This window comes from Mesoplodon mirus, assembly GCF_964341445.2.
Source record: "Mesoplodon mirus genome assembly, chromosome: 15".
Taxonomy (NCBI): Eukaryota; Metazoa; Chordata; class Mammalia; order Artiodactyla; family Ziphiidae; genus Mesoplodon; species Mesoplodon mirus.
In genome coordinates, this window is record NC_138991.1 from 48798690 (window position 1) to 48823374 (window position 24685).

Consider the following 24685-nt stretch of genomic DNA (forward strand, 5'->3'; position numbering starts at 1 on the left):
TGCAAGGTGTTGGTTAAAATTAGGCTGAACCCTTTGGGTTGGTTTCTTAACAGATTGTACAGTAGGACCTGGCAGGTCTGATAGAATAGGATGCCCAGAAGACCCACTGCAAGTGAGAAAGAGGAATATGGACATGGCTTCAGAGCATGAAAGGAGGGGCGTTCAGAAGCAGTAAGGGGATTCAGGATTCATTTTCACATTTGAAAACCAAACTCCTGGGCTTCCCTGGTGGCGCAGTGGTTGAGAGTCTGCCTGCCGATGCAGGGGACACAGTTTCGTGCCCCAGTCCAGGAAGATCCCACATGCCGCGGAGCGGCTGGGCCCGTGAGCCATGGCCGCTGAGCCTGCGCGTCCACAGCCTGTGCCCCACAACGGGAGAGGCCACAACAGTGAGAGGCCCGCGTACCGCAAAAAAAAAAACAAAAAACAAAACCAAACTCCTAAAACATTATTACAGCAAGCAATCTAATTGAAGAAAAGTCTTCCAGATTCGACTGGCTGGGGAGAGCACCAGGGTCTGGAGAGAATAAGGCACAACCCCCAGAGGCTCCTTCTGGAAAGGAGAGAAGGTGGGCATCAGGAGAAGGCATTCTCCAGGTTCAGAACAACCCCACCTAAAGACACAGCCCACTCACAAAGCCCCAAAACCACACGCTCGGTGAGCCCCGGGGCTGCGGACCAGACATTTCCTCTTACCTTGCTCAAGACACCGTGCTGCTGGGCAGGTGACAAGTCGGACACGTGCAGGGAGATGGCGCTTCTCAGGAGCTGCACGAGGTCCCTGCGGTCCATGGCGTGGAAGGCCTGGGTGCCCACCCCAGCCAGCAGCACGCCCATCTGGCTGACGTTGTAGAAGGACAGCACCTGGGGGCACCGGCCAGGGAGGATGAGGCCCAGCTCCGGGCCTCCACCACTCGGACGTTTACTAGGCCCTACAGCAGGCCAAGTATCCAGATGGGTGCTGGGGCACCACCGTGACCAAGACACAAGCTGCCCTCCCAGATCCTCCTTCCTTCCGTCAGGAAAGAGAGTTAAGTATCAGAACACAAGACACCAGTAACTGTACCACTGGGGGAATTACTATGCCACCTGAGGCCACAGCACAACTAGCAATGTGCCATCCATGTGCCACAGCTGACCAGGCAATGGGCTTTTCTGTGTGTAATCTGAACTAGCTGACAAGATTTAAGTATTGGAGGAATCTTGTAAAAATCCATATTAAAGCTTCTGCTTTATTAAAAAAAAAATCTGAACATCAGGCGATACTGGGCCCGTGTTGGCAACAGTGGGCAAGAACCTTCGGGTAGGTCGTGGGACTCTTAGTTTACCCAGCCCACCCCCTCTCATGGGACCTTGAGAAAGCCCACTGGCCTCAGTATTGGCCTCAGTGTGTCACCAGCGGGCATCTGACACGGCAAAGCCCCACGCTCATCTACCTTCATGTGGAAGCTTTGAGTTGAAGTAAAGAAGTGTTTCAGGACATGAGTCTGATATTTTATGACAAATACCACTATAGCTGGCCACTCTAACAGGAATCACGCTTGGTTTTCCCCCCACTCCTTTGGAGTGAAGACGCTAGATGTAATATAATCAGAGACATTCCTTGGTTCTGCAAAAAACCGTTGAGTGGTTTCCTGTAGTTATTCCCTGTAGAATGGACAGTCTCTTACTGTCCCCAAAGAAGCCAAGACCTTTTGAGCTCTTGGCTTCTTAGCAAAAGTCACTTCACCCCTCTGGAGGAAGAGTTGGACACAGGAATGAGACAAGCCTCTTGGTCCAGGGCTGTGAGGAACAAGACAAATCTCCCTCAACTCTCTAAAATCAAATTCACAGAGTGGACCCATGTGGCCCCAGTCAAAACAGAAGGTCTGCAAAGCCTTCAAACGAAAGTCACCAGAAGTCCTGAAGGGACAAGATGAATAGTCTATTCTTGGTCTTGAGTCAGAAAGTAAGAATGGGTGGGCATTGGTCATGGTGCCATGATGGAAGTAGTTAGCATGGGAGTGAAGCAAGCAGGATGTGAAGCCAGATACCCTGGGTTCAGTCCCAGCTCTGTCCCTTTCATGTGGCCTTGGCAATTCCCTTTTACACTCTGTGCCTCGTGTGAATGACCTGGAGAATGGAAGTTATAACACTACTGACCTCAGATGTTGTTGGGAAGCTTAAATGATTAACTTAGAGATAGCTAACACTCATTGAGCTCATACTCTAGGTCATGTGTTGTTCTAGTCTCTTCCTGTATGCTGACTCACATAAGCCTATGGAACAGGTGCTATTGTATCCCCATCTTACAAATTGGGACACTGAGGCCAAGAGAAGTTAAGCCAATTCTCCAGTGTCACACAGCTAATCAGTGGCAGACCAAGGATTCGAACCCAGGTAGTCCCCCTTGGCACCATCTTCTTACTGATTGGCTGCCCCTGTTGTGTGTGTATAACTGGCCCTTGGGTCTCAGGGCATTAAAATAGAGTTCAAGCTCCAACTGACCTTCTCATGGGCCAGGTATTTGGCAGACAAGATGATGACCTGGCTCTTGGCCCAGCCCGAGACCTGGTTGAGGGTCGAGATGGCACCGTGCACAGCCTCAGGGCAGAGGGATTCCAGCTGATTGTGAGTCAAGCCCACGACTGCATCCGACAAAGAGCCCAGGTTCTCATTGAGGGTCTGGTTCTCTGTGGCAATTTCCAGGAGGTCGGCTTTGAGCTAGAAGAGGAGCAAGCTGGGATGAGGGTCGATAGCAAGCAGGATGGTGGTTCCTTCTGACTACACCCTGGGATGCAACCTCGACCCACCCTGCTCTGTCAAAAGGAGAGGCACTACTGCTAAGCCCAGACCGTGAGTTGCCCCACTGAGAACACCACCTCCTCTGGCCTCGACTTTCGCATGCCACAAATTCACTTTATGCTTCATTTAAATATTAATTTGTTATTAAATCAACCTTAAAGCATGGCAGAAGGAAAGTTTGTTCACTTCACCCGTAACTCAGCCACACTCCCGTAGCAACTATTTTATCTTTATGACCTTGAAAACTCTATATCCTGTCTCTATGGTTGCTTTTCTGTCATGAAATAGCTGGGGGGGTTCATAATAATATATAATCTATGTAAAAATAATTCTCAACACTAACAAGAAAGTGAAAGTCTCCTGAAAATCTTACCTCAAAAAAAATTACTATGATTAGCAACTGGGTGTATATGTTTCCAAAACTTCTTATGCCTTTATAAATAAGCTGTGGCATGTAGTCTTTACATAGTTGTAACATGAACACAAGTGCAATTTTCTGCTCTATATTTTTCATTTAAAATTATGTGTTACAGGTTTTCATATTTCTGTGATCGCCTTCATTATTTTTTGTAACATGCCTGTCTAGTTATAGTCAAATGTGTTTCCCAACTGCTTCCGGTACAGAAGGTGATAAACTCATCTATGGCAACGTGACCTCTGTACCAAAAAAATGAGAACGGTTCACGTTTTAACACCTGAACTTGCCTGAACCATATCTTCATGTCAGACGAATGTACGCAAGTGTTCTAGATGGCCACTTGGGGGCAGCAGAGTAAAGTGAAAGAAACAGCTGTCACGGTTCCTGGCTTTCTCCAAATTCAGCAGCTCCCCTTCCCTAAAGCTCGGCTCCCACATCTGCAAAAGGCCTAAAGCAGTGGTTCTCAAAGTGTGGTCCTTGACCAGTAGTATCAGCATCACCTGGGAAGTTGTTAGAAATGCAGTTCTCAGGCTCCGCCCCAGACCTCCTGAATCAGAGGCTCTGGATGTGGGTATGTTTTCAAGCTGTTCTTAACAAGCCCTCCAGGTGATTCTGATGCATCCTCAGGTTTGAGTACTGACCTAGATGATCCAAAGGGTTCTCTCATATCTCATTGTATCTGACTTTCTTCTTGGTCACAGCTACCCCTGTGACCTTAAAATACATTTATTTTCTTATTTTTGCTCAAGCTTGCTTGGGAAGGATGCTCTTCCTGGAAAACAAAAATATGCACTGACCAAGACAATGCCTACTATGTAAAATGCCAAATGGGACCGAGGGTTTTGTGATGTGTGAGAAACTGCTGTGGAATTATTGATGATGTTATCAAATCTTCTTGAATACTGCTCTCATGTCATCTTTTCAATTAAAACAATGAGAAAGACAAAAAGAAGTGAGAGAAGCCGGGCAGAATTAAGACTTTAAGGGAAGAAAGGAGAGAGAGGTGGAGTGAGGAGGGAAATGAGACCGTCCCCATGTGCCTGTTGGTCCAAAACCTTGGTCTAGGAACTCAGCAAATACATTCCATTCCAGTGCTCTCCACCCTGGCTGCATCTGAGGCCACAGCCCAGACCAATGACACAAGAATCTCTCGGGGGTACAGCCTGGGGGAGGGGCGTGCCACTAACATAGAACCAGGTTTGAGAACCACTGCGGTATCTCCCCGCTACGCCACTCATGGTCACCAGCCCAGCAGCTTCAGCATCGCCTGGAAGCTTGTTAGAAATGCAGAGTCTCAGGCCCCACCCAGACCTTAAATCTGCGTTTAAGATCCCCAAACAACCTTACGCACATTTACATTTGAAGTGGCCGCTCTGATTGAATTTTGATCTATTCAAGCTTTTCCTACCGTTTTTTGTTGTCTCTTCCCATTTTAAGCTCATCCCAGTGTTTGAGATGCCACCTGCGAGTCTGGACCTAGATCTTGATAAACCCTACATGTTTTCTCTCAGAGGCCAGGCAAGACTGTTCTTCCCATTTCTCTGGCTAGTGAAACTGATGCTGAGGCTCCAGGGCCCTGTAGCCCTCCTGCACCTTCTGAACACCAGCCTGGAAGCCCCTCAGGTGGCTGCACTTGATCATCTGGTGAAGGAGGACTTGGGCCACAGCGGCGTCCAGCAGCTCCAGGTCATCGTAGAAACAAACCAGCAGCCCCAGCCTGTGTGAGAGGACAAGGGATGCTGGTGGAGGGCGCAGAGCTGCGGGCCGCAGCCGCAGCCCCACCCCAGTTAGAACCGAGAGGTCACGATCACAGCAGCTGCCGCGTACCAGGTACTGTGCTGAGCCCTTTACCTGGATTATCTCATCACAGCCCTGCAGGGTAGGTGCTCTCATTAGCCCCATTTCACAGAAGGGTCAACTGAGACTCAAAGAGATCAAGTGACTTGCCCAAGGCAAGTAGTGGTGCCGGGCCTTAAATCTAGATCCATCCAGCTCTGCCATCTCTCCTCCTGAGGCAATAAGGGGCACAAGGAAAGCATGTGCTCAATTAGCCACAGAAAACCCCCAACTTTCCACTCAGAGATAAGGGGTTTGTCCACCCTGAGGGATTCTCTGAGGCAGAGGTTTATTTCCAGGGTGCTTTATAACCAACATCACCAGATGATGGTGACTTCAAAAGGGAAAAAACACAAGAGGCACTTTGTTATAAAGCAGAAACACACCACTGTAAAGCAATTATGCTCCAATAAAGATGTTAAAAAAAACTTTTTTTAATAAATAAATAAACTTCTTAATGAAAAAAGTCTATTGAATTGAATAAAATAATTTAATCTTTAAAAAAAAACACAAGGGGCTTCCCTGGTGGCGCAGTGGTTGAGAGTCCGCCTGCCGATGCAGGGGACATGGGTTTGTGCCCCAGTCCGGGAAGATCCCACATGCCGCGGAGCAGCTGGGCCCGTGAGCCATGGCCGCTGAGCCTGAGCGTCTGGAGCCTGTGCTCCACAACGGGAGAGGCCACAGGAGTGAGAGGCCCACGTACCGCAAAAAAAAAAACAAAAACAAAAACAAAAAAACACAAGAGGCAGAACAACGTAGGAGCAGAGATGGGACTTGACTCCTGGTCTCACGGGGAGCACTGCATCTAGTGGTTAAGAACATAGCTTCAGGCCAACTGGAGCTTGAAGCCCAGCTCTACGAGACATCTGACCTGTAGCAGGTTGCTTAACTTCTCTGAAAGCCTGCAGCACATGGTTGTGCAGTGCATACTCTGTACTACTGTACAGGGTAGCCCTGCCTCTCTAAGCTTTTAATGGGGAGGTTTCCTTAAATATGATGAATGAAGGAATGAGGAATACTGTGAGAGTTAAATGAGAAAAGGCATACCAACTAATTAGCATACTTCCTGGTGGGAACTAAGCACTTCATCAGTGGATGCTCTTAGCATTAGTATGAAATCTATTTAACTTAGCATGGCTGGACCACCTGGTCGATCATGATCAGACACTGACACTCTCAGACATGTCCACCGGAAAGCAACCAGACCAAGGAAAGGATCTGAAAGTGTGTCTGATGAAAAAAGAGGACTCAGAAGAAGTGAAGACTGAATATTAATAACCATGTTAAGGATAACTAATATTTCTTGACCACTTACTATTTGCAGATGTTCTCTTTTTTTTAACATCTTTATTGGCGTAAAATTGCTTTACAATGGTGTGTTAGTTTCTGCTGTGTAACAAAGTGAATCAGCTATACATATACATATATCCCCATATTGTGCAGATGTTCTTAATCTTTACAAGGGTCTTAATGAGGTAGGCAGCTTAGTAGCTCCCATTTTACAGATGGGAAAATGGAGGCACAGAGAGGTGCAGTAACATGGCCAAGATCACACAACTTGTAAGTGGCAGAGCCAGGATTAAACCCAGGAAGTCTGGTTCCAGGTCCCATATTCTTAATCGTTAAGCTATTTTTGGTGTAACTATAAAAAAGAATGAGAGCCATGCTGATGGTGAAAATTACTAAGGATAGGGCAAGAAGGTGTAAGAGTTTCATATGAGAACATTCTCTGCAAGTGCTTTGAAAAATGTAAGGTCATGTGGTAATGTCAGAGGAAGCACTGTGACAGTAAGGCCCTGGGAGATGGAGAGAAGATGGGTGAACAGTGCCCGTCACCCCTTCCCACTGCACACAACCCCCAACATTCAAACCATTTCTGGGGTCACCAGGTGTGCAGCTCCTGGTCCTCCCCTGCTGGAAATGGTTCTGGGGGATCATGTTACAATCACTAAATTCTAGAGCTGATCTCATCCCAGGGCTCCCCACCTGAGGGTCTGGATAACAAGGGGTTCACAAATATGGGGACCCATGAGCTATTTCCAATACTCAACCCAACCTCTTGGAAATTACACATTTACCTTGGAATGGATGGAGTACTATTTAAAATGTTCCATTTTCGTGCCCAGAGCTGGAATGTTAGCGCTTGATAAGGTTGTATAAAATGTCTGGCACATAGGAGATGCTTAAAAAGCATTTGTTTTCTTCCCCACTTCACAACCTCTTGAAAGGGGTCTCTTTGGGGAAACACCTCCCTCACATGCACAAAGACAAGGAACTATCCAAAGACATGGACCAGCCACCTCCCTTTCCTCCCCGGGTCTTTTGCTGCTCAGAGGAAGCTGATGCTTAGATGGCATCTTGGGAAACAGCTCCAAGGGCCCAACGCCCACGCCCCTTGCCTGTGGATGGTAGAGGTATTCCTCACATCAAAGTTGGAGGAGCTGATTCTCTCCAGAAATGCCTGGGCCAGTTCAGGTGTGATGTCATAAACCGTGTCCAGCTGCTTGGTGGCGTTGTCATAGCTGATAAACAGCCCAATCTGGTGGACAAGGACAGGAAGATCAGTGTGGAGGGATGAAGTGGCCCCGTGCAGCCCCACCCTGGTGGTCTGTGCTGTGCCCTACTCTTGGCACTTGGAGGTGCCCATTTCTCATTTTCATTGATTTCTCTTTTTCCCTACAAGAGTTCATTATAAGACATTGAATACAGTTCCCTGTGCTATACAGTAGGACCTTGTGGTTTATCTATTTTATATATAGTAACTTGTATCTGCTAATCCCAAACTCCTAATTTATGCCTCCCACCTCCTCTCCCCTTTGGTAACCATAAGTGTCATTGATTTCTTAATGGTCTGTAACTGCTGCTTTAGTTTCCTCTTCAATCCAACTGTTATTTAGGAAAGTTTTTTGTTTGTTTGTTTGTTTGTTTTTACTATCTGAGCAGTTGAACTTTTTTAAAGCCAATATTTGCACATTTATTTCTAGATTTGCTTTATTGAGGTCAGAGAATATGGTCCATAAATTGTTTGCTTTGGGGAATCGGAGTTTTTTTAATAGATGAGTCAGTTTATAAATGACCCTCAGGTGATAAAAAAGAGTGTGTTCTCTTTGTAAGATACAAAGTTGAATATATGTATATAATATATATGTAAATGTATGTTTACATAATATATAACACACCTATATTATGTAAATATATATAACATATTCAACTTTATTAAATATGCTATTCAGATTCTTTCTATTCTTGCCACTTTTTCGCACTGAAGTCTCCAATATTTCAACGCATGGTTATTCTGCACTTAAAGGTCTCACAAAGTTGTCTCTCCCTCAAGAATTGTACTCTTTGTCCATATGAAATTCCCTCTTAGCATTGGCACTCTGTGGCTTCACCTCCCTTCTCTACATTTTTAGAAGATGAAGAAATGGTGCAAATGGCATCTGGATCTCAGAAATACCCCACTAGGGGCCCAGTTTCCTAAGAATTTAACCTCTATCGACTTCCTGAAATTCACTCAACTTCTTTTGGAGAGTAAAATTGAAGTTTAATCCATTTTATAACTGGGAATTATAAAATTGAGAGACATTTGAAATATTTCCAGCCTCCCAGGTAAAAAGAGAACCCTCTTTCTGCCTCTGGTTTCACAATAACCAGATATTGTTGGGTCAATCGGTCCTTGAACAAGCCAGTCATTTGATGCAAACACTTCTCTCACTGGCCAGCAGAAAGTTAGGGCACACAGGATAAAAACTGGTGGCAAGCCCCAAACTGCTTACAAATGCCTCCCTGTTGGCAGCGTTCTTTGGAGGCTGCATTCTAAAATCATGCTACCCCAGGGATTTTAGTGTCATCGGGCCAACATCAGAAGGAGAAAGACACCTGACTGGTGAGTTAAGTAACCTCGAATATGTGTATTTCTCCACTGTAAACTCTAGAGTTAAAATCCAAATATGTATATTTCTCCACTGTAAACTCTAGAGTTAAAATCCAATCATCACACATGCTGAAGTAGCTATCAACAGAAGTAACCATAAATAGAAGTAGCTATTAATCCATGTCGCTTTTCATTTGCATTCATGCTTCCAAGGACCGAAACTCTACAGTTACTGTCCTTGGCCTTTCTTGAGTACAAAAATACCCTTAAATGATTTTTGGTTCATAGCCAACATTTATAGATCATGTTTTTTCACATCAGAGCTATCTTAATTGTCCACAATTCTTTTTCTTTTCTTAGCTTTTCTACACTAGAACACAATCCAGTAATTGACTGCTTGAGGGCTTATTCCAGGAATTTTCTTTAGATGCTCAAGTTATGTTGAGCTGAGGTGGGTGTTCATTTCCCAGGGCACCTTGACTGGCTGGCTGAATGTGAGAGGTTTAGAATACACCTTACCCCAGAAGTATTAGTGATGGGAACATGTAAATGCACTTTTCCAACTTACTTCTATAGGACTAATTTTCATAATTTCTTCAAAGGATAGGTGAACCATATATCTGCCCAAAATCCATAAGTTTTCTGCACTGACCCATGAAACAGAGTCATCTGCAAAAAATAAATAAGTGGACAAATAAGTAAAAATTAATAAAAGACTGTGCACTGGTATATGATAGTCAAAAGATCTTTGATGTCAGGACCTCCTCTTTGCATTTATTAATTCATTCCACAACCATCTTTTGAGAGCCCCCTACTTATGAGATGCTACACTATACACAGACAATGACAGATGTCCACCACTTCGTTACTCAATAGAGCGGCCCTTGAACCAGCAGCCTCAGTATCACCTGGGAACTTGTTAGAAATGCAGATTATTTTTTTAATACTTAAGACCACAAAATACAGTTTTATTTTTAGTTAGTCACTAACTTGAAATATATTTGACTCTCTATTACTACCAGTAACAATCTTTATCTTCCTTATTGATTATTGCCATGTACATGAGCCAAACCTTCCTCATATGCACCCCAAATGGTCTCCAAATCTTTACTCTCTTGGGCCCTTCCCATCAGCTAGAATGCCTTTCCCCTAACTCTTCAGCTTCCAAATCCAAACCCTACCTTAGAAAACAAGCTCAAGTGTTTCCTTTCTTAAAGCCTTCTCTCATCTTCTCAGCCAGCAGCAGTGTTCTCCCTTCTCTCAATTCCCAGAGGACTCTATCACTCCATTCAGGCATTTGAAATTCCCCATCAGCAAATGTCAGTGGGGCTTTAAGAACAATCGTGGCCAGGATCCAACTGCAAGTTTCAATGAACTAGAATTGGCTGCCATTGCCCCTAATCCTCCAGTAAAAGATTTACACAGAACACCATTGCATTGGTAGCATTTTGGGGAAATGAAAAAAGCAGAGGAACCGTTATAGGGTGCAGTGAATCAGTCACCAAGAGCTGTTGCAGCAAGCCATGGGCAATGGCTGATGCCCAGAGGAGACGGTGAAGTCAGCTGATGCCTGGGCTAAGTCACAGGGACAAGAGGGTGTCCTCCCCCAGCCCAGGAATCAGAGCTGTTGTGGTGAGCACAGGTAAACACCTGTGATCCTCTCGATGGGGACTCTGGACACTTGACTTGGTTATTAGAAGAAAGGGTGGCCCTGGAAGGCTAAAGAATTCTGGGGGGAAACCACTAAATTCACCAAGAACCAAGCTGAGTTGTTCATTTCTAATTAATTTTTTTTTTTTGGTCTGCGTTGGGTCTTCATTGCCACACGCGGGCTTTCTCTAGTTGCGGCAAGCGGGGGCTACTCTTTGTTGCGGTGCACAGGCTTCTCATTGAGGGGGCTTCTCTTGTTGCAGAGTACAGGCTCTAGGCGCATGGGCTTCAGTAGTTGTGGCTCGTGGGCTCAGTAGTTGCGGCACGCGGGCTCAGTAGCTCCGAGGCACGTGGGATCTTCCCGGACCGGGGCTCGAACCCATGTCCCCTGCATTGGCAGGCGGATTCTTAACCACTGTGCCACCAGGGAAGTCCCTCTAATTAATTATTAAGCATGAACTGTATTTCTGCAGACCAATGATCCCCAAACTTGGGATAGTTTTGACACCCAAAGTATTTCCAGTTACCTCAAGGAACTTCATGAAAAAAAAAGTTTAAAGTCCAAATAGAATTCATTTCAATTCACTTAGTTTAATAATGAAACGTATCATATAGGAATTTTAGGAGAGTCTGTCTCCAACTAAGTTCTGGCAACAAGAATTTAAGGGAAGTCTAGAGTCTGGAGGGTGAGTTGAGTGAACTTCTCAGGGTCACTTAGTGTGAGATCCAGTTTTCTGGAGGCTACCACTATGCATCAGGCAGAGGGAATTCTGCTGCGCATGGAAGACATTGATTATTCCATTGTTTAATGCTTCTTATGTACAAATTTCAGAGGTGAATTACAGGAAAAGGATTGATTGGCACTCCCTACACTTCACCGCCACTGGCTTTCTCTGTTTCCCACACACCCGCAGCTCATTCCCACCTCGGGGCCTTTGTATTTGCTCCTTCCCCTGCCTGGAATGCTCTTCCTCCAGAGCCTCGCATGTCTGATCCCATTTCTCATTTTGGTCTCAATCCAAAGGTCACCTGCCCAGAGAGTTCTGCTCCGCCTCCTTAGTCAGCAATCAGAAACTACGGCCCGTGGACCAAACCCAGCCCAACACCTGATTTTGTACAGCCTTCGAGCTTGGTTTTTACATTTTTTTAAAATATTTATTTTATTTATTTATTTGGCTGTGCCAGGTCTTAGTTGCAGTTCGTGGGCTCCTTAGTTGAGGCTTGCCAGCTCCTCAGTTGCAGCATTCAAACTCCTAGCTGTGGCATGCATGTGGGATCCAGTTCCCCGATCAGGGATCGAACCCGGGCCCCCTGCATTGGGAGCGCAGAGCCCCAACCACTGTGCCACCAGGGAAGTTCCCGGTTTTTACATTTTTCAATGATTGAGGGAAAATCAGAAGAAGACGAATATTTTCTGACACGTGAAAATCACATGAAATTCAAATGTCAGTGTCCATAAATAAGGTTTTCTTGGGACACAGCCATGCCTATTTATCTGCTGTCTAGAGCTGCTTTTTTGCTACAACATCAGAGTCGGAGAGTTGAGACAGAGACTGTAGGGCCACAGAGCCTATAAATTTACTCTGGCCCTTTACAGAAAACACTTGCCAAGCCCTGTTCTAGGCTAAAGCAGTAACCCTTTCCATGGCATTGATCCCTTTTATTTTCTGCAGAGCAGTTACCGGTATCTGTGTCCTCTCTCTCTCTCTCTCTCTCTCTCTTTATTTACTTGCTTACAAGTTTTCTCCACCTACTCTCCCACAATAAAATTATAGCTCCATGAGAACAAAGACTTGGTCTTCTTTTCCTTTGTATCTCCAGTGGCTGACACATAGTAGACTCTTTTTAGGTGTTTTAAAAGTTTATTCTCTTTACATCACCAACATTAAAGATTCAACAATTTGAAGCTACCTGTGAAATTGTTTGCCTTACGAATCTACATAGCCATTCTCTCTCCTTTTTTTTCAATTGTAGTAAAATACATGTAACATAAAATTTACCATCTTAACTACTTTTAAGTATACAGTTCGGTGGCATTAAGTACATTCACTTTGCTGTGCAACCAGCACCACCATCCATTTCCTGAACTTTTTCATCTTGCAAAACTGGAATTCCGTACTCATTAAATAGTAATTCCCACTCCTTCCTCCCTCTGGCCCCTGGCAACCACCACTCTACTTTCTGTCTCTATGAATTTCACTACTCTAGAAAATAGTAGGTTTTTAACAAACATCTGCCAAATAAATTACTCCTGACCTATTGCTGCTTCGGTTGCAGGAAGCTTAGCACTAAATTTCTGTGCTTTATTGCCTATATTTTCTTTTTAAAAAAACTATTTTGTCCCACTTTGATACAGATTTTTAACACAGATTTTGAACTTGTAACCTGATTCTAAACGTTTCCATTGAGGGACTTGCCTGGCAGTCCAGTGGTTAAGACTCCTCGCTTCCACTACAGGGTTCGATCCCTGGGACCTAAGATCCCTCATGCTGCGCAGTGCAGCAAGTTTTCATGGAATCTAAGGTGCCATCATTATCTACATTCCACTAAGAAACTAAACTTGGACACGGCGTTGATTGTAAGATACAGATGATGCCGACTTCAGAGACTTCAGCGTGTGAAAAGTGCACTGATGAAATGGGGTATGTGGTTTTTCCATAAACCACATCAAGCACTTTTTAGAAGCTGAGGGAGCTAAAAATCTTAAGTGGCAACGAAATCAAATCCCTATCTTCAGAGATGAAGCATCACTTTTAAGGATGGACTCCCCCTAAAAAGTGTTCCCACCTCAAAGCCTGGGCTCACCAGTGCCATTGGAGGATGTCTGCAAAATCCCAGTCATCCAGGAGTAGAGAGCCCTCTGGGAATGGGCCGAGGTTTGGTCGTAGAGATCTTTGAACACCACAGACCTGCATGACATAAACATGGGTGTCAATTAAGGAACAAATATGAAGGCCTTCAGGCAGGGTCCAAACAACAAAAGTATACAAAGCTATCTTTGGTTAAAAGCCCTTCCCGGGCTTCCCTGGTGGCGCAGTGGTTGAGAGTCCGCCTGCCGATGCAGGGGACACGGGTTCGTGCCCCGATCCCGGAAGATCCCACATGCCGCGGAGCGGCTGGGCCCGCGAGCCATGGCCGCGGAGCCTGTGTGTCCGGAGCCTGTGCTCCGCAACGGGAGAGGCCACAGCAGTGAGAGGCCCGCGTACAGAAAAAAAAAAAAAAAAAAGCCCTTCCCACTCCCTTGCTATATATGTAGCTATTTTCCTGTTTCTCCTCTTCCCATCACAATTAAATACCTTCCAAAGACTGTTCTCCACTTCCTCACCACCCGGTCCTTTTTTTTTTTTCGTAACAGTTTTATTCAGATATAACTTATACCACACAAAGTATACAACTCAATGATTTTCAGTATATTCACAGACTTGTACAACCATCACCACAATCAATTTTAGAATCCTTCAAGTACCTCAAAAAGAAACCTCCTACCTTTTAACTATCACCTCAGAACTTCTAGTCATCCCAACTCCTAGAAACTACTAATCTACTTTCTATCTTTATAGATATACTTCTCCTGGATATTTCGGATAAATGCAATCACATAATATGTCACTTTTGTATCTGGCCTCTTTCACTTGGCATGATGATTTCAAGCTTCAAGCATGTTGGAACATGTATCAGTAATTCATTTTTTATGGCCAAATTCTATTCCGTTGTACAAATATACCACAGTTTGTTTATCTGTTCATCAGTTGATGGACACTTGGGTTGTTTCCCCCTTTTGTCTATTATAAATAATGCTGCTGTAAACATTCATGTGTAAGTGTTTGTGTGACGCATTTCATGTTTCTTGGGAATAGACCCAGGAGTGGAATTGCTGGGTTAGATGGCAACTCTATGCTTAGCCTTTTGAGGAACTCCAGACTATTTTCCAAAGTAGCCGTACCACTTTACTTTCTCACCAACAGTGTGTGAGGGTTCTGATTTCTCCACGTCATTGTCAACACTTGTTATTATCTGACATTTTGATTACAGATATCCTGATGGGTGTAAAGTGTCTTGGTCACTTTTTAAGCCACTGACATCTGGTTTCTTCATCACCACACCACTCCTTGTGGCCCAAGTCCTGAACGACCTCCTTGTCACCATACCCAGCAGTCCCATTTGGTCCAAATATGACTTGACCTTTCACAGCATTTCACACTGATCACCCCTTCAGTTCATACCTGCAAAATAGCTGAGTCTTCTCATCCTGGAAGACTTCCCTCACCTCCACCCACCACCACTGAAAATCAATTCACCAAATGACCCATCTGCCCTTTTCTAAGCTTAAAGTTTATCCTCACCACTCTCCCAGTCATTTCATATGTGAAGAGGCAAACTTTCCCTTAAATCTATCTTAATATCTTCTTGCCGCGTATCTTTCTTTTCTTCTTCTCCTCTCTTCCTCCTTCTCCTCGGTTGTTTTTTTTTTCCCTCTTTCTCCTCTTCTCCTGGTCTTATTCTTCCTCTTTTTCTTTCTCTCTCTTTCTCTCTTTCTCTGTCTTTTTTGGGTTGTTGTTTTGTTTTTCAGAACAGCACAGAACGTGAAAGAGACAGGAGATAGATATAATTCTGAAAAAACGATGTTTACGTTATTTAAGGGAAAGCTTGCCCATTTGTAAAAATGCTGTCTCTATCATTCCCTAGCAGTCTGACCTAGGGCAAGTTATACAATCTCTCTGTGCCTCAGTTTCCTCATTTGAAGAATGGGGGGTGGGCTTAATGACATCATCCTCACAAGGAGAAGGGGACGGGAGGGTAGAGTAGGAAAAGGTCAAAACAGGTTCAGGGCTTCCCTGGTGGCGCAGTGGTTGAGAGTCCGCCTGCCGATGCAGGGGACACGGGTTCGTGCCCTGGTCCAGGAAGATCCCACATGTCGCGGAGTGGCTGGGCCCGTGAGCCATGGCCGCTGAGCCTGCGCATCCGGAGCCTGTGCTCCGCAACGGGAGAGGCCACAACAGTGAGAGGCCCGCGTACCGCAAAAAAAACAAAAAAAACAAAAAAACTGAGATTCAGAAGAACTGGCTTGAGTTCAAATTAGGTTGTTACAAAATATTGAGTATAGTACCCTGAGCTATACAGTAAGTCCTTGTTGGTTATCTTTTTTATATACAGTAGTGTGTATCATATTTACTTTTTTTAAAAAAAATTCATTTATTTATTTTTGGCTGCATTGGGTCTTCATTGCTGTGTGCGAGCTTTCTCTAGTTGTGGCGAGCAGGGGCTACTCCTTGCTGCGGTGCACAGGATTCTCATTGCAGTGGCTTCTCTTGTTGCAGAGCACAGGCACACGGGCTTCAGTAGTTGCAGCACGTGGGCTCAGTAGTTGTGGCTCGTGGGCTCTAGAGCACAGGCCCAGTAGCTGTGGGATACAGGCTTAGCTGCTCTGCGGCATGTGGGATCTTCCCGGACCAGGGATCAGACCCATGTCCCCTGCATTGGCAGGCGGATTCTTAACCACTGCGCCACCAGGGAAGTCCCAAATTCACTTTTAAAATAGATATTTTAAAGTAAATAGAATGAATCCATTTTTAAAAAACACAGACTAATAATAATACAGGTGGTATATAGGTATGGAAAAATTGTGAGGATGATACCAGAATGACTAAAATTTGGGAGACTCTGTTTTTTTTGTTTGTTTTTTTTTTTTGTGGTATGCGGGCCTCTCACTGTTGTGGCCTCTCCCGTTGCGGAGCACAGGCTCCGGACGCGCAGGCCCAGCAGCCATGGCTCACGGGCCCAGCCGCTCCGCAGCGTGTGGGATCTTCCCAGACCGGGGAACGAACCCGGTCCCCTGCATCGGCAGGCAGACTCTCAACCACTGTGCCACCAGGGAAGGCCGGGAGACCCTGTTTTAATCAAACCATCTCTAAACTGACCTCGAACATTAACCTGTCCCCACCTGCCTTCTCCTCTCCCTCATGCGTTACCTCCTTGACTTCTCAGGACAGACTCTGGGGGGCAGGAGGACACTCACAAGTTCTTGAAGGCATCTTCACGCAGGTCCCGGGGGAGCTTCTCTGTGATATCCGGCTGGAGTAAGTGGCCTGCAGAGCCCCTTAGCACCCTGCCCAGGATCTCCACACACTCCAGGGGGTTCAGAATCTGGAAACATCTCTCCAGTGTGATGAGAAACAGGCTGCGGTTCACGCCCGGGCTCTGCAAGGCTTGTTTCCGAATCTCTCCCAAGTCCACAGTGATGTCATCCAGCTCCTACAGGAATGATATAAGTTAGGCTTGTCTTGAGAGCTGCCTCTTGATTTGGAAACATTGGGAGAGACCACACTTAGCAGCAGTGGTGAAATTCAGGACCACTATTAAACACCATTCTGCTATGTCAAACCTTCTAGACCTTTCCATCACCTAAAGAACAAAGTCAAGGCCTTCACCTGCTTCACCCACACTAGGCACCTTGTCATTCTCCAGATACACGATGACTGTCACACCTCAGGCCCTTGCTCTAACTGGCATCCCCTCTCCACCTCCTTCTCCCAGAGAAATCCAGCTGATCCTTTAAGGCCAACCTCAGCTGTCATTTCATTGGTGAAGTCTTCTCTGATGTCCTACTTAAGTCAAGTCAAATCTCCCTCCGCTCTGGGCTCCCAACAGCATCTTGAACCAAACTCCATGATGCATTAGAGATGCTTATGGGCCTATCTTTCCTCCAAGCCAGTGGATCTCAATCTTGGCTGCACATCAGAATCACTAGGGAGGTGATCCCCAGCACCACTATATAGAGTCTGGTTTAACTGGTCTCTGGTGGAGCCCTGGCATCTGATTCCAGTGTGTAGCTGAGGTTGAGCCAGGAAAGTGCTGGGGCCCAAGCCATGTGCCTAGTGGGATGCCTAGTACCTAGAAGACATTGAGAAATAGCCTGTTAGAATGAACGAATGAATGAATCTTTTGAACCACAGACCCCAGGAATGCTGACAGGGTGTAGGTACAATCAGACTGGACACGACTCTGTCCTTCACCCAACACACCCTCCAAAAATAACAACCACAAGGCTTCCCTGGTGGCGCAGTGGTTGAGAGTCCGCCTGCCGATGCGGGGGACGTGGGTTCGTGCCCCGGTCCGGGAAGATCCCACATGCCGCGGAGCGGCTGGGCCCGTGAGCCATGGCCGCTGAGCCTGTGCGTCCGGAGCCTGTGCTCCGCAACGGGAGGGGCCGCAGCGGCGAGAGGCCCGCGTACCACAAAAATAAATAAATAAATAAATAAATAAATAAATAAATAAAAATAATAAAATAAAATAACAACCACAATTTACTGCCTATGGACTACACTCCAGGCACTGTGTCAAGCACGGAGCAAGCATGCATCACCTCCTGTAATTCTCACAACAGTCCTATAGGTTAAGCCCCATAGATCTGCGGGTCAGACATTCCTAGGTTCAAATGCCAGGCCCTCCACTTACATGTGTGTGTCCTTGAGCAAATCACTTATCTTTTTTAAGTCTCAGTTTCTTCCTCTTGAATGAAGATAAAATCAGTGTCTACCTCCTAGATTTATATAAGAATTGAAGGAGATAAGGAAGGGAGGGTGCCTGGTACCTAGTGAACACTCAGCAAACATTACATGCTATAATTAACTCAATATTGCAGGTGATGAGAACAAAAGAGAGACTAGTTAACCAGGCCAAACCTGCATGAAGCTGGGATCTGAAACAAGTGTACTGAGTCCAAGCCCACACCTCTCACCACGCCCATGTGTTTCCTAACTTCCGTCATTCCCGGCTGGGGCCAAACAGTGCAGCGGCTAAGAGTGTAACTTAGGGGTTATTGGGCAGGGTCTGCGGATAGTATTAGGGCATCTGTGAACACTGGGGAGAAACTGCATCCTCCTTTTCACTGCCATGGAATTGGTCCCTGGCATCTCCTTCAGGGATGAACGTAGGCAGCAAGCCAGCAAGGTGGCAGGAGAACCTTTGATGTGTCATCACCAGAAATCACAAACACTTTCATAACTCACTACCATTGTTGCAAATGTCTTGAAATCTCGCTTACACTCAACACTTCCTCAAAATTACAGAAACTATTAGACCCGCCACTAAATCTTGTTATTGGATGTGTTAAAGAAGCACATAAATCACTGTACCCTTAACTTTGTCTTATGTATTTTGATAAATGTATTTCAATAGAATAGGCTTCCTTTGTCATCCATTGTATTTCAGTTTATACATTTTAACACATTATTCTGAGATGGAGCCCACGGGCTTCACCAGATCCCAGAGGGCTCACAGCTAGAGTCAGGAGCCCAGGTTCCCACCTCAGATTTGCCACTTTCAAGCTGTGTAACCCGAGGTTACTTAACTCAACCTCTCCAAGCCTGTTTCCTCATCTGAATATTGAAATGGTAAGAGTCTATTTATCCTAATTTCAGAAGGTCCTGGAGACAATTCAATAGGTCCAGGTTTGTTAAACCCTTAGAACGGTGTTGGCAAATATGGCCCACAGGTCAAATCTGACCCACTGCCTGTTTTTGCAAATAAAGTTTAATTGGAACACATCCACACCCATGCATTGACCTGCCATCCACGGCTGCTTTGATGCTTCAGCGGCAGAGCTGAGTAGTTGTGACAGAGATTGTATGGCCTGCAAAGCCTAAAATGTTTACTATCCGGCCCTTTACAGAAACAGGTGCTGATCATTCTCTCAAAATAATACCCGACACACAGTAAACATTGATCAGTATCATTTTCAAAGACCACCATCCTCATTTTTGCCATATCTTTGCATTGCCTTTACTATTATTTAGTTCATATTTTTACTTTAAACTGACTCTTTTTAAAACTTAAATTCATTTCAAAAGGAAACATTACATCTCCACCAAACTCACAGTTTTTTTTTTTTTGCGGTACGCGGGTGTCTCACTGTTGTGGCCTCTCCAGTTGCGGAGCACAGGCTCCGGACGCGCAGGCTCAGCGGTCATGGCTCACGGGCCCAGCTGCTCCGCGGCATGTGGGATCTTCCTGGACCGGGGCACGAACCCGCGTCCCCTGCATTGGCAGGCGGACTCTCAAGCACTGCGCCACCAGGGAAGCCCAACTCACAGTTTTGATGTGCATTTTAATAACAGACATCAAAATAAGTTTATGATTATTAAAATGTTTAAATTCCCTTTGGAAAACACTGCTCCACACTCAACTGTCTCTGGAAAAAAAAAACACCCCTACACCTCACCTTTCTGATTCCAAGGGTTCTCTGGGTCTCAAAGGCCTTTTCTTTGCTCTTACATTACCAACCTCATTTTGTGGAAATTTGTTTTTTGTCTCCCTGGACCATAAGCTCCTTGAGGGCAGAGACAGTCTTTCATCTCTGAATCCAGTGTCCCCTGGTGCACAGTAATCATTCACGGATGTTTATGAAGCCAAACTACTGGGACTCCTCAGTACCCCTCATTTCTTAGTACTCATAAGCATATGACTCATAAGGCTCTTCATTTGAACTTTGGAGAAAGTTAAGAGAGGAAGCCTAGGTCTCAGGGAGTTTGCAGAAGGAGAAGGAGGGAGGAAGAGATAAAGAAGGGCCCAGGCCTGAGTGAGGCTCAATTCCATTCAACTCGACAAACACCAACTGGCCCTGGACGTCCTCTGCTCCCAGGATGCCAAGGGAGCCTCACCAAGCGGTCCTTCTTGTCTTCTAAGAGACATTTCATGGCAGTGTGGAATTGCTGAGCATCAGTTCCCCTCAGGTCCTCCAGCAGTTTCCAGGGCTGGTACAAATATTGTTCCAGGTGGTTTTCCATGACTGCCTGGATATGGAACGTTAGGAGAGTCAGTGAGGAGAGGACAGGAGCACATGGTCAGCACCACGGCCAGCAGCCCAGCCAGGCCACCTAATTCCCTGCAGAGACCGCAAGCTGGCAGCCTGCACACGTTTGGTTGAATTGGCTCCAAAATTTTTAATGAGCTGCTAACATTTAAAATTCATGGAATGCCTCACAAAAATCCAAATTTCCAGCTTCTCTTGGAAACCACAAAGATGTGGCAACGCTGGGCATACATCCCCTTCTGTGTAATAATCAACAGGCAGAGGGACAGCTGCTCACTGTAATTACTCTTCCGGCTCACCACCCTCTAGGCAGCTGATTTCCCCATGGCCTGCCTGGTCCCTGCAGGTGATTGAGGTTTCAAGTCCAGGGCAGCTGGCCTCTACCTGGAAAGTTTTCTACTTCTAGATGGGCACTGCTCAAACCCTCTCCCATGCTCCAAGCCCCCCAGCACAGGAGCAAACTTCAGGCAGCATGAACTCCCTGTGGCACCCCCTCCAGGGTGAGGGGCAGAGGCCAGCAGCCTCTCCTGAAAGAGATTTCCTCTGCTATCTGGGGAATTCTTTTCTAAATCTTCCTTAAATAGAGGTGCTCTAGAAAGGCAGCATAGTGTGACATCATGGACAAAAGGTGAGCTCTAGCACCAGATAACCTGTGTGCAAATCCCCACCTTGTCACTTACTAGTTGTACGGCCTCGGGCAAGTTCCTTAACTAGGATGGTTAGATGAAATACAACATGCCCAGTTAAATTTGACTTGCAGATAAATGAATAATTTTTTAGCATAAGTATATCCCAAATATTGCATGGGACATACTCACACTAAAAAATGTATTCGTTGATCATCTGCAAGTCATATTTAACTGGGAAACCTGTATTCTTATTTGATAAATGGGCAACAGTATCTCTGGGTCTCAGTTTTCTCTGCTGAAAGGTAGGGACAATAGTCAAACTTACTATGTAAGTAAGAATTAATCCTAGGCCATGAGGAGTAAGTGATTATGTAGAGTGTTCTCAATAAGTGCCAGCCATTATTCTCTGCCCTGAATGAGTTGAATAATTGTTTACTCAATGTCTCTCCCCTTAGAATGAAAGGCCCACGTGGGTAGTAATGTGACTGCCTGTTCTTCTGAGTCTCCAGTGTCTAGAACTGTGCCTGGCAGAGAATAGAGGCTGGATAAGTAGACACTAAATGAATAAATGAATATACAAATAGGATGAGAGGTAGTATAGCTCCTAATCAGGTTAAAATATACACATTTTATGAGAAATCCTACTGCTAGAGAGAAAGGGGCAGGCATCACTTCTCTTTAGATTGCACAGATGAACAGGGCGAAGAAAGCAGATGCCATGAGGCCACCAGCCACCTCCACCTAGTGGGTGTCCTGGTAAATGGATAACAACCAGGCTTCTGAGTGTCGTTCTCACATGAATGTTGGTTGACACTTTCATCTTCACTATAAGGTAAGTAAAAAGCGAAACAACGAAGACGTATGTCAGAACTTCATTCATCAATGACATGACTTCTTTGACTTCTTTGCTGAATCAAATAATAGTCTTTGAAATCTGAAAGAATATTGTCTCAATTTTCTGTGCTATTCACAGTGTATTGGTAAAGGCAAAACAAAACGCCCTGGGCTACTGATTAGGCTAATGAGGCACGTGCTGGCCAATTCACCGCAGTCCCCACCATGCCCTATTGTTCCCCAAGGCAAATATCCACTGCCATCCATTTACATGTTTGTGCTACTGTTTTTCTTCTAGTAGAGTTAAAAGGGAAGAAAAATATTTCTTGGACCCATGATTGAGAGACTGATAATTATACCCAAAGGTCCACTCTCTTGTAATTATTTTAGGAACAGAATCCCATAAGTTTTAGCTGGGTACATGGTCTCTCATCTTGCTCCTCTGCAGTAAGATGTGACTGTGGACTGTGAGCCAATGAAACGTGAGCAGGAAGAAGTGTGCAACTTGCAGGTCACATCCTTAAAGAGAAGTTGTTCAGCTTTCACTTCCTCTTTCCCACCACACCCTCTCTGGGTTGGAGAATGGATGTGCTGTTTCAATCATGTGGGCAGCCACTCCCTAGATGATGACAAAGCAACAAGACAGAAGGAACCCAGGCCCCTCGATGGCCTTTTGAAGTAGAGCTGTCGCTCCTCTCTGGACCTCCCACCTAGCCCTGGACTATTATATGAGATAGAAATAAACTAAGTTGTTTGAGCTGCTGTAATCTATGGTCTCTTTGTTAGAGTAGCTCAGCCTATACTCTAATACCAGTCCATGACCTTGGACCACTACCGATCTGTGGCCCCACAGGAACAAAGTCGCACAGCAGGAGGTGAGCGGTGGGGCAAGCATGCAAAGCTTCATCTGTATTTACAGCCGCTCCCCATCACTCGCATTACCGCCTGAGCTCCGCCTCCTGTCAGCATTATGGTGAATTCTATACTTACTTCATTATATATTACAATGTAATAATAACAGAAATAAAGTGCACGATAAATGTAATGCACTTGAATCATCCCGAAACCATCCCCCCGATCCCAATCCATGGAAAAACTGTCTTCCATCAAACCGGTCCCTGGTGCCAAAAAGGTTGGCGACCGCAGCTCTAATACACCACGTCTCCATCAAAAGTGGAAAAATGAAAGAGAGACAAAGGAGTTTATATCATGTTTCAAAAAACACTGGAGAGAACACATTTCTTTGTGGAAGTGAAGACTAGCTCTCCACCTAGCCCACTTCACTGACTTACCTGGCCCCTGAGTTTGCAACCCCTGAGCACTGAGAGGGGAACATAGGGATAGGTCTCAGATACACACCTGCAGGCTGGGGATGGTGAAGGCAACGTTCCGTGAATTCAGATAGGCCAGGACTCTGTGGGACAGGTCTGCCGTCCACTCATGGGAGCTTCAGTTGAAGACAGACAGGAGAAGGTCATGGTGACAGGCTCGCCTAGGATGAGCAGTTCCTCTACTAGCTGAGTGCTCAGGGGACCGAGGTTCAGAAAGCACAATGAAGATGGGCTGGGATGCTAGGAACTCTGTGCTTAGAGGTAGGAGATGTGTTTCCTTGGCACAGTGAGAGGGAGTTTCCAATTCTAGGAATCAGCCTGCATACCAGTCTCTCAAAGACAATGATCAATCTGGAGCTGTGTGCTATATTCTAAATCCCATAACAATCCACTCAGATTAATAATCCAAACAGATTGACTTGGAAAGGTGTCCTGACTATATCAAGTTTAAAAAACAGATGCTTTGTATACCATGAGAGGCTGGAATAGCATAGTTAGGATGGTAGGCTCGAAACCTGGGTTTGAATCCTGGCTCTACCACTGAACTGTATGGCCTTAGGCAGTTTACTGAATTTTCCTGTGCCTCGGTTTCCCTTTCTATGTAATACAGCTAACAGCTGTGAGAATTAAATTTGTTCACACTTGTAAAGTGCTTAAAACATTGCCCAACACATAGAAAATGCACACCTTCATTCATAACAGCCAAAAATTGGAAACAACTCAAATATCCAACAACAGGTGAAATGTTAAACAGATGGTATACCCATTCAATGGAATGCCACTCATCCAGACAAAGGGAATCAGTTGGACCTTTGCTTTCAGCTGTGATGGAATAATTGACAGTAGATAAATCTTCCTGCCTTAAACAATTAGAAGGCCTTTTATAATCACATTTTTTATAGATACATAGACAGATGGATAGACAGATAGATAGATAAAAAATTTTAGCCTGAAAGAATATATCCAAAACTATCAACTGGAGTTACCTTAGGGAGAAGACTGTTTATGGGCATCTTTTACTTTAATATAATTGAGTCCTCCTGTCATGGGGCCCCAAGGCTCCCATTTCTCCTTCATAGTACTTGTTATATCAGAATTATCTGTTAATATTTGTCTTTCCACAAGACTATCTAGTGCCCTGCTCCACACCCCTGGTATCTAACACCAGCCTGTACACAGAATATAAAGTGACAGTGAGAGCAAAGTAACAGTGAGTCCTGGAGCCAGGCTGCTGGATACACACCCCAGCTCTACCATTTCCCAGCTGTGTGACCTTAAATCACCTCCCTGGGCCTCAGTTTCATTATTCTGTCCAATGGGGTAACAATAGGGCCTCCTTGGGTGGGAGGAGGGGGAGGCTTGGGAAGATTACATGTGTTTTTATGCATAAAAGCACTTAGAATAGTACCTGCTACATAGTAAGCAGTCAGTAAATGTTAGCTCTTGTGCTAGAGCAGAGGGGGCCAAAATTGTGTTGAACAAATGTATCTATTCTAAAACACCTGTGCATTGGGTGAT

At 45.3% G+C, this 24685-nt stretch overlaps 1 protein-coding gene across 1 annotated transcript in view; it reads right to left on the reverse strand.

Moving 5' to 3' along the window:
• The window catches only part of OTOA (otoancorin), a gene marked incomplete at both ends in the record, with an annotated part of 60139 nt that overhangs the window by 34618 nt on the left and 836 nt on the right, over nucleotides 1-24685 (reverse strand). The window contains 9 exons of the mRNA XM_082645369.1: nucleotides 697-864; nucleotides 2488-2703; nucleotides 4796-4919; nucleotides 7429-7577; nucleotides 9481-9581; nucleotides 13368-13471; nucleotides 16579-16814; nucleotides 20222-20353; nucleotides 23196-23283. Coding sequence (XP_082501495.1) covers nucleotides 697-864; nucleotides 2488-2703; nucleotides 4796-4919; nucleotides 7429-7577; nucleotides 9481-9581; nucleotides 13368-13471; nucleotides 16579-16814; nucleotides 20222-20353; nucleotides 23196-23283 — 1318 coding nt within the window. The remainder of the gene's footprint in view (nucleotides 1-696; nucleotides 865-2487; nucleotides 2704-4795; nucleotides 4920-7428; nucleotides 7578-9480; nucleotides 9582-13367; nucleotides 13472-16578; nucleotides 16815-20221; nucleotides 20354-23195; nucleotides 23284-24685) is intronic.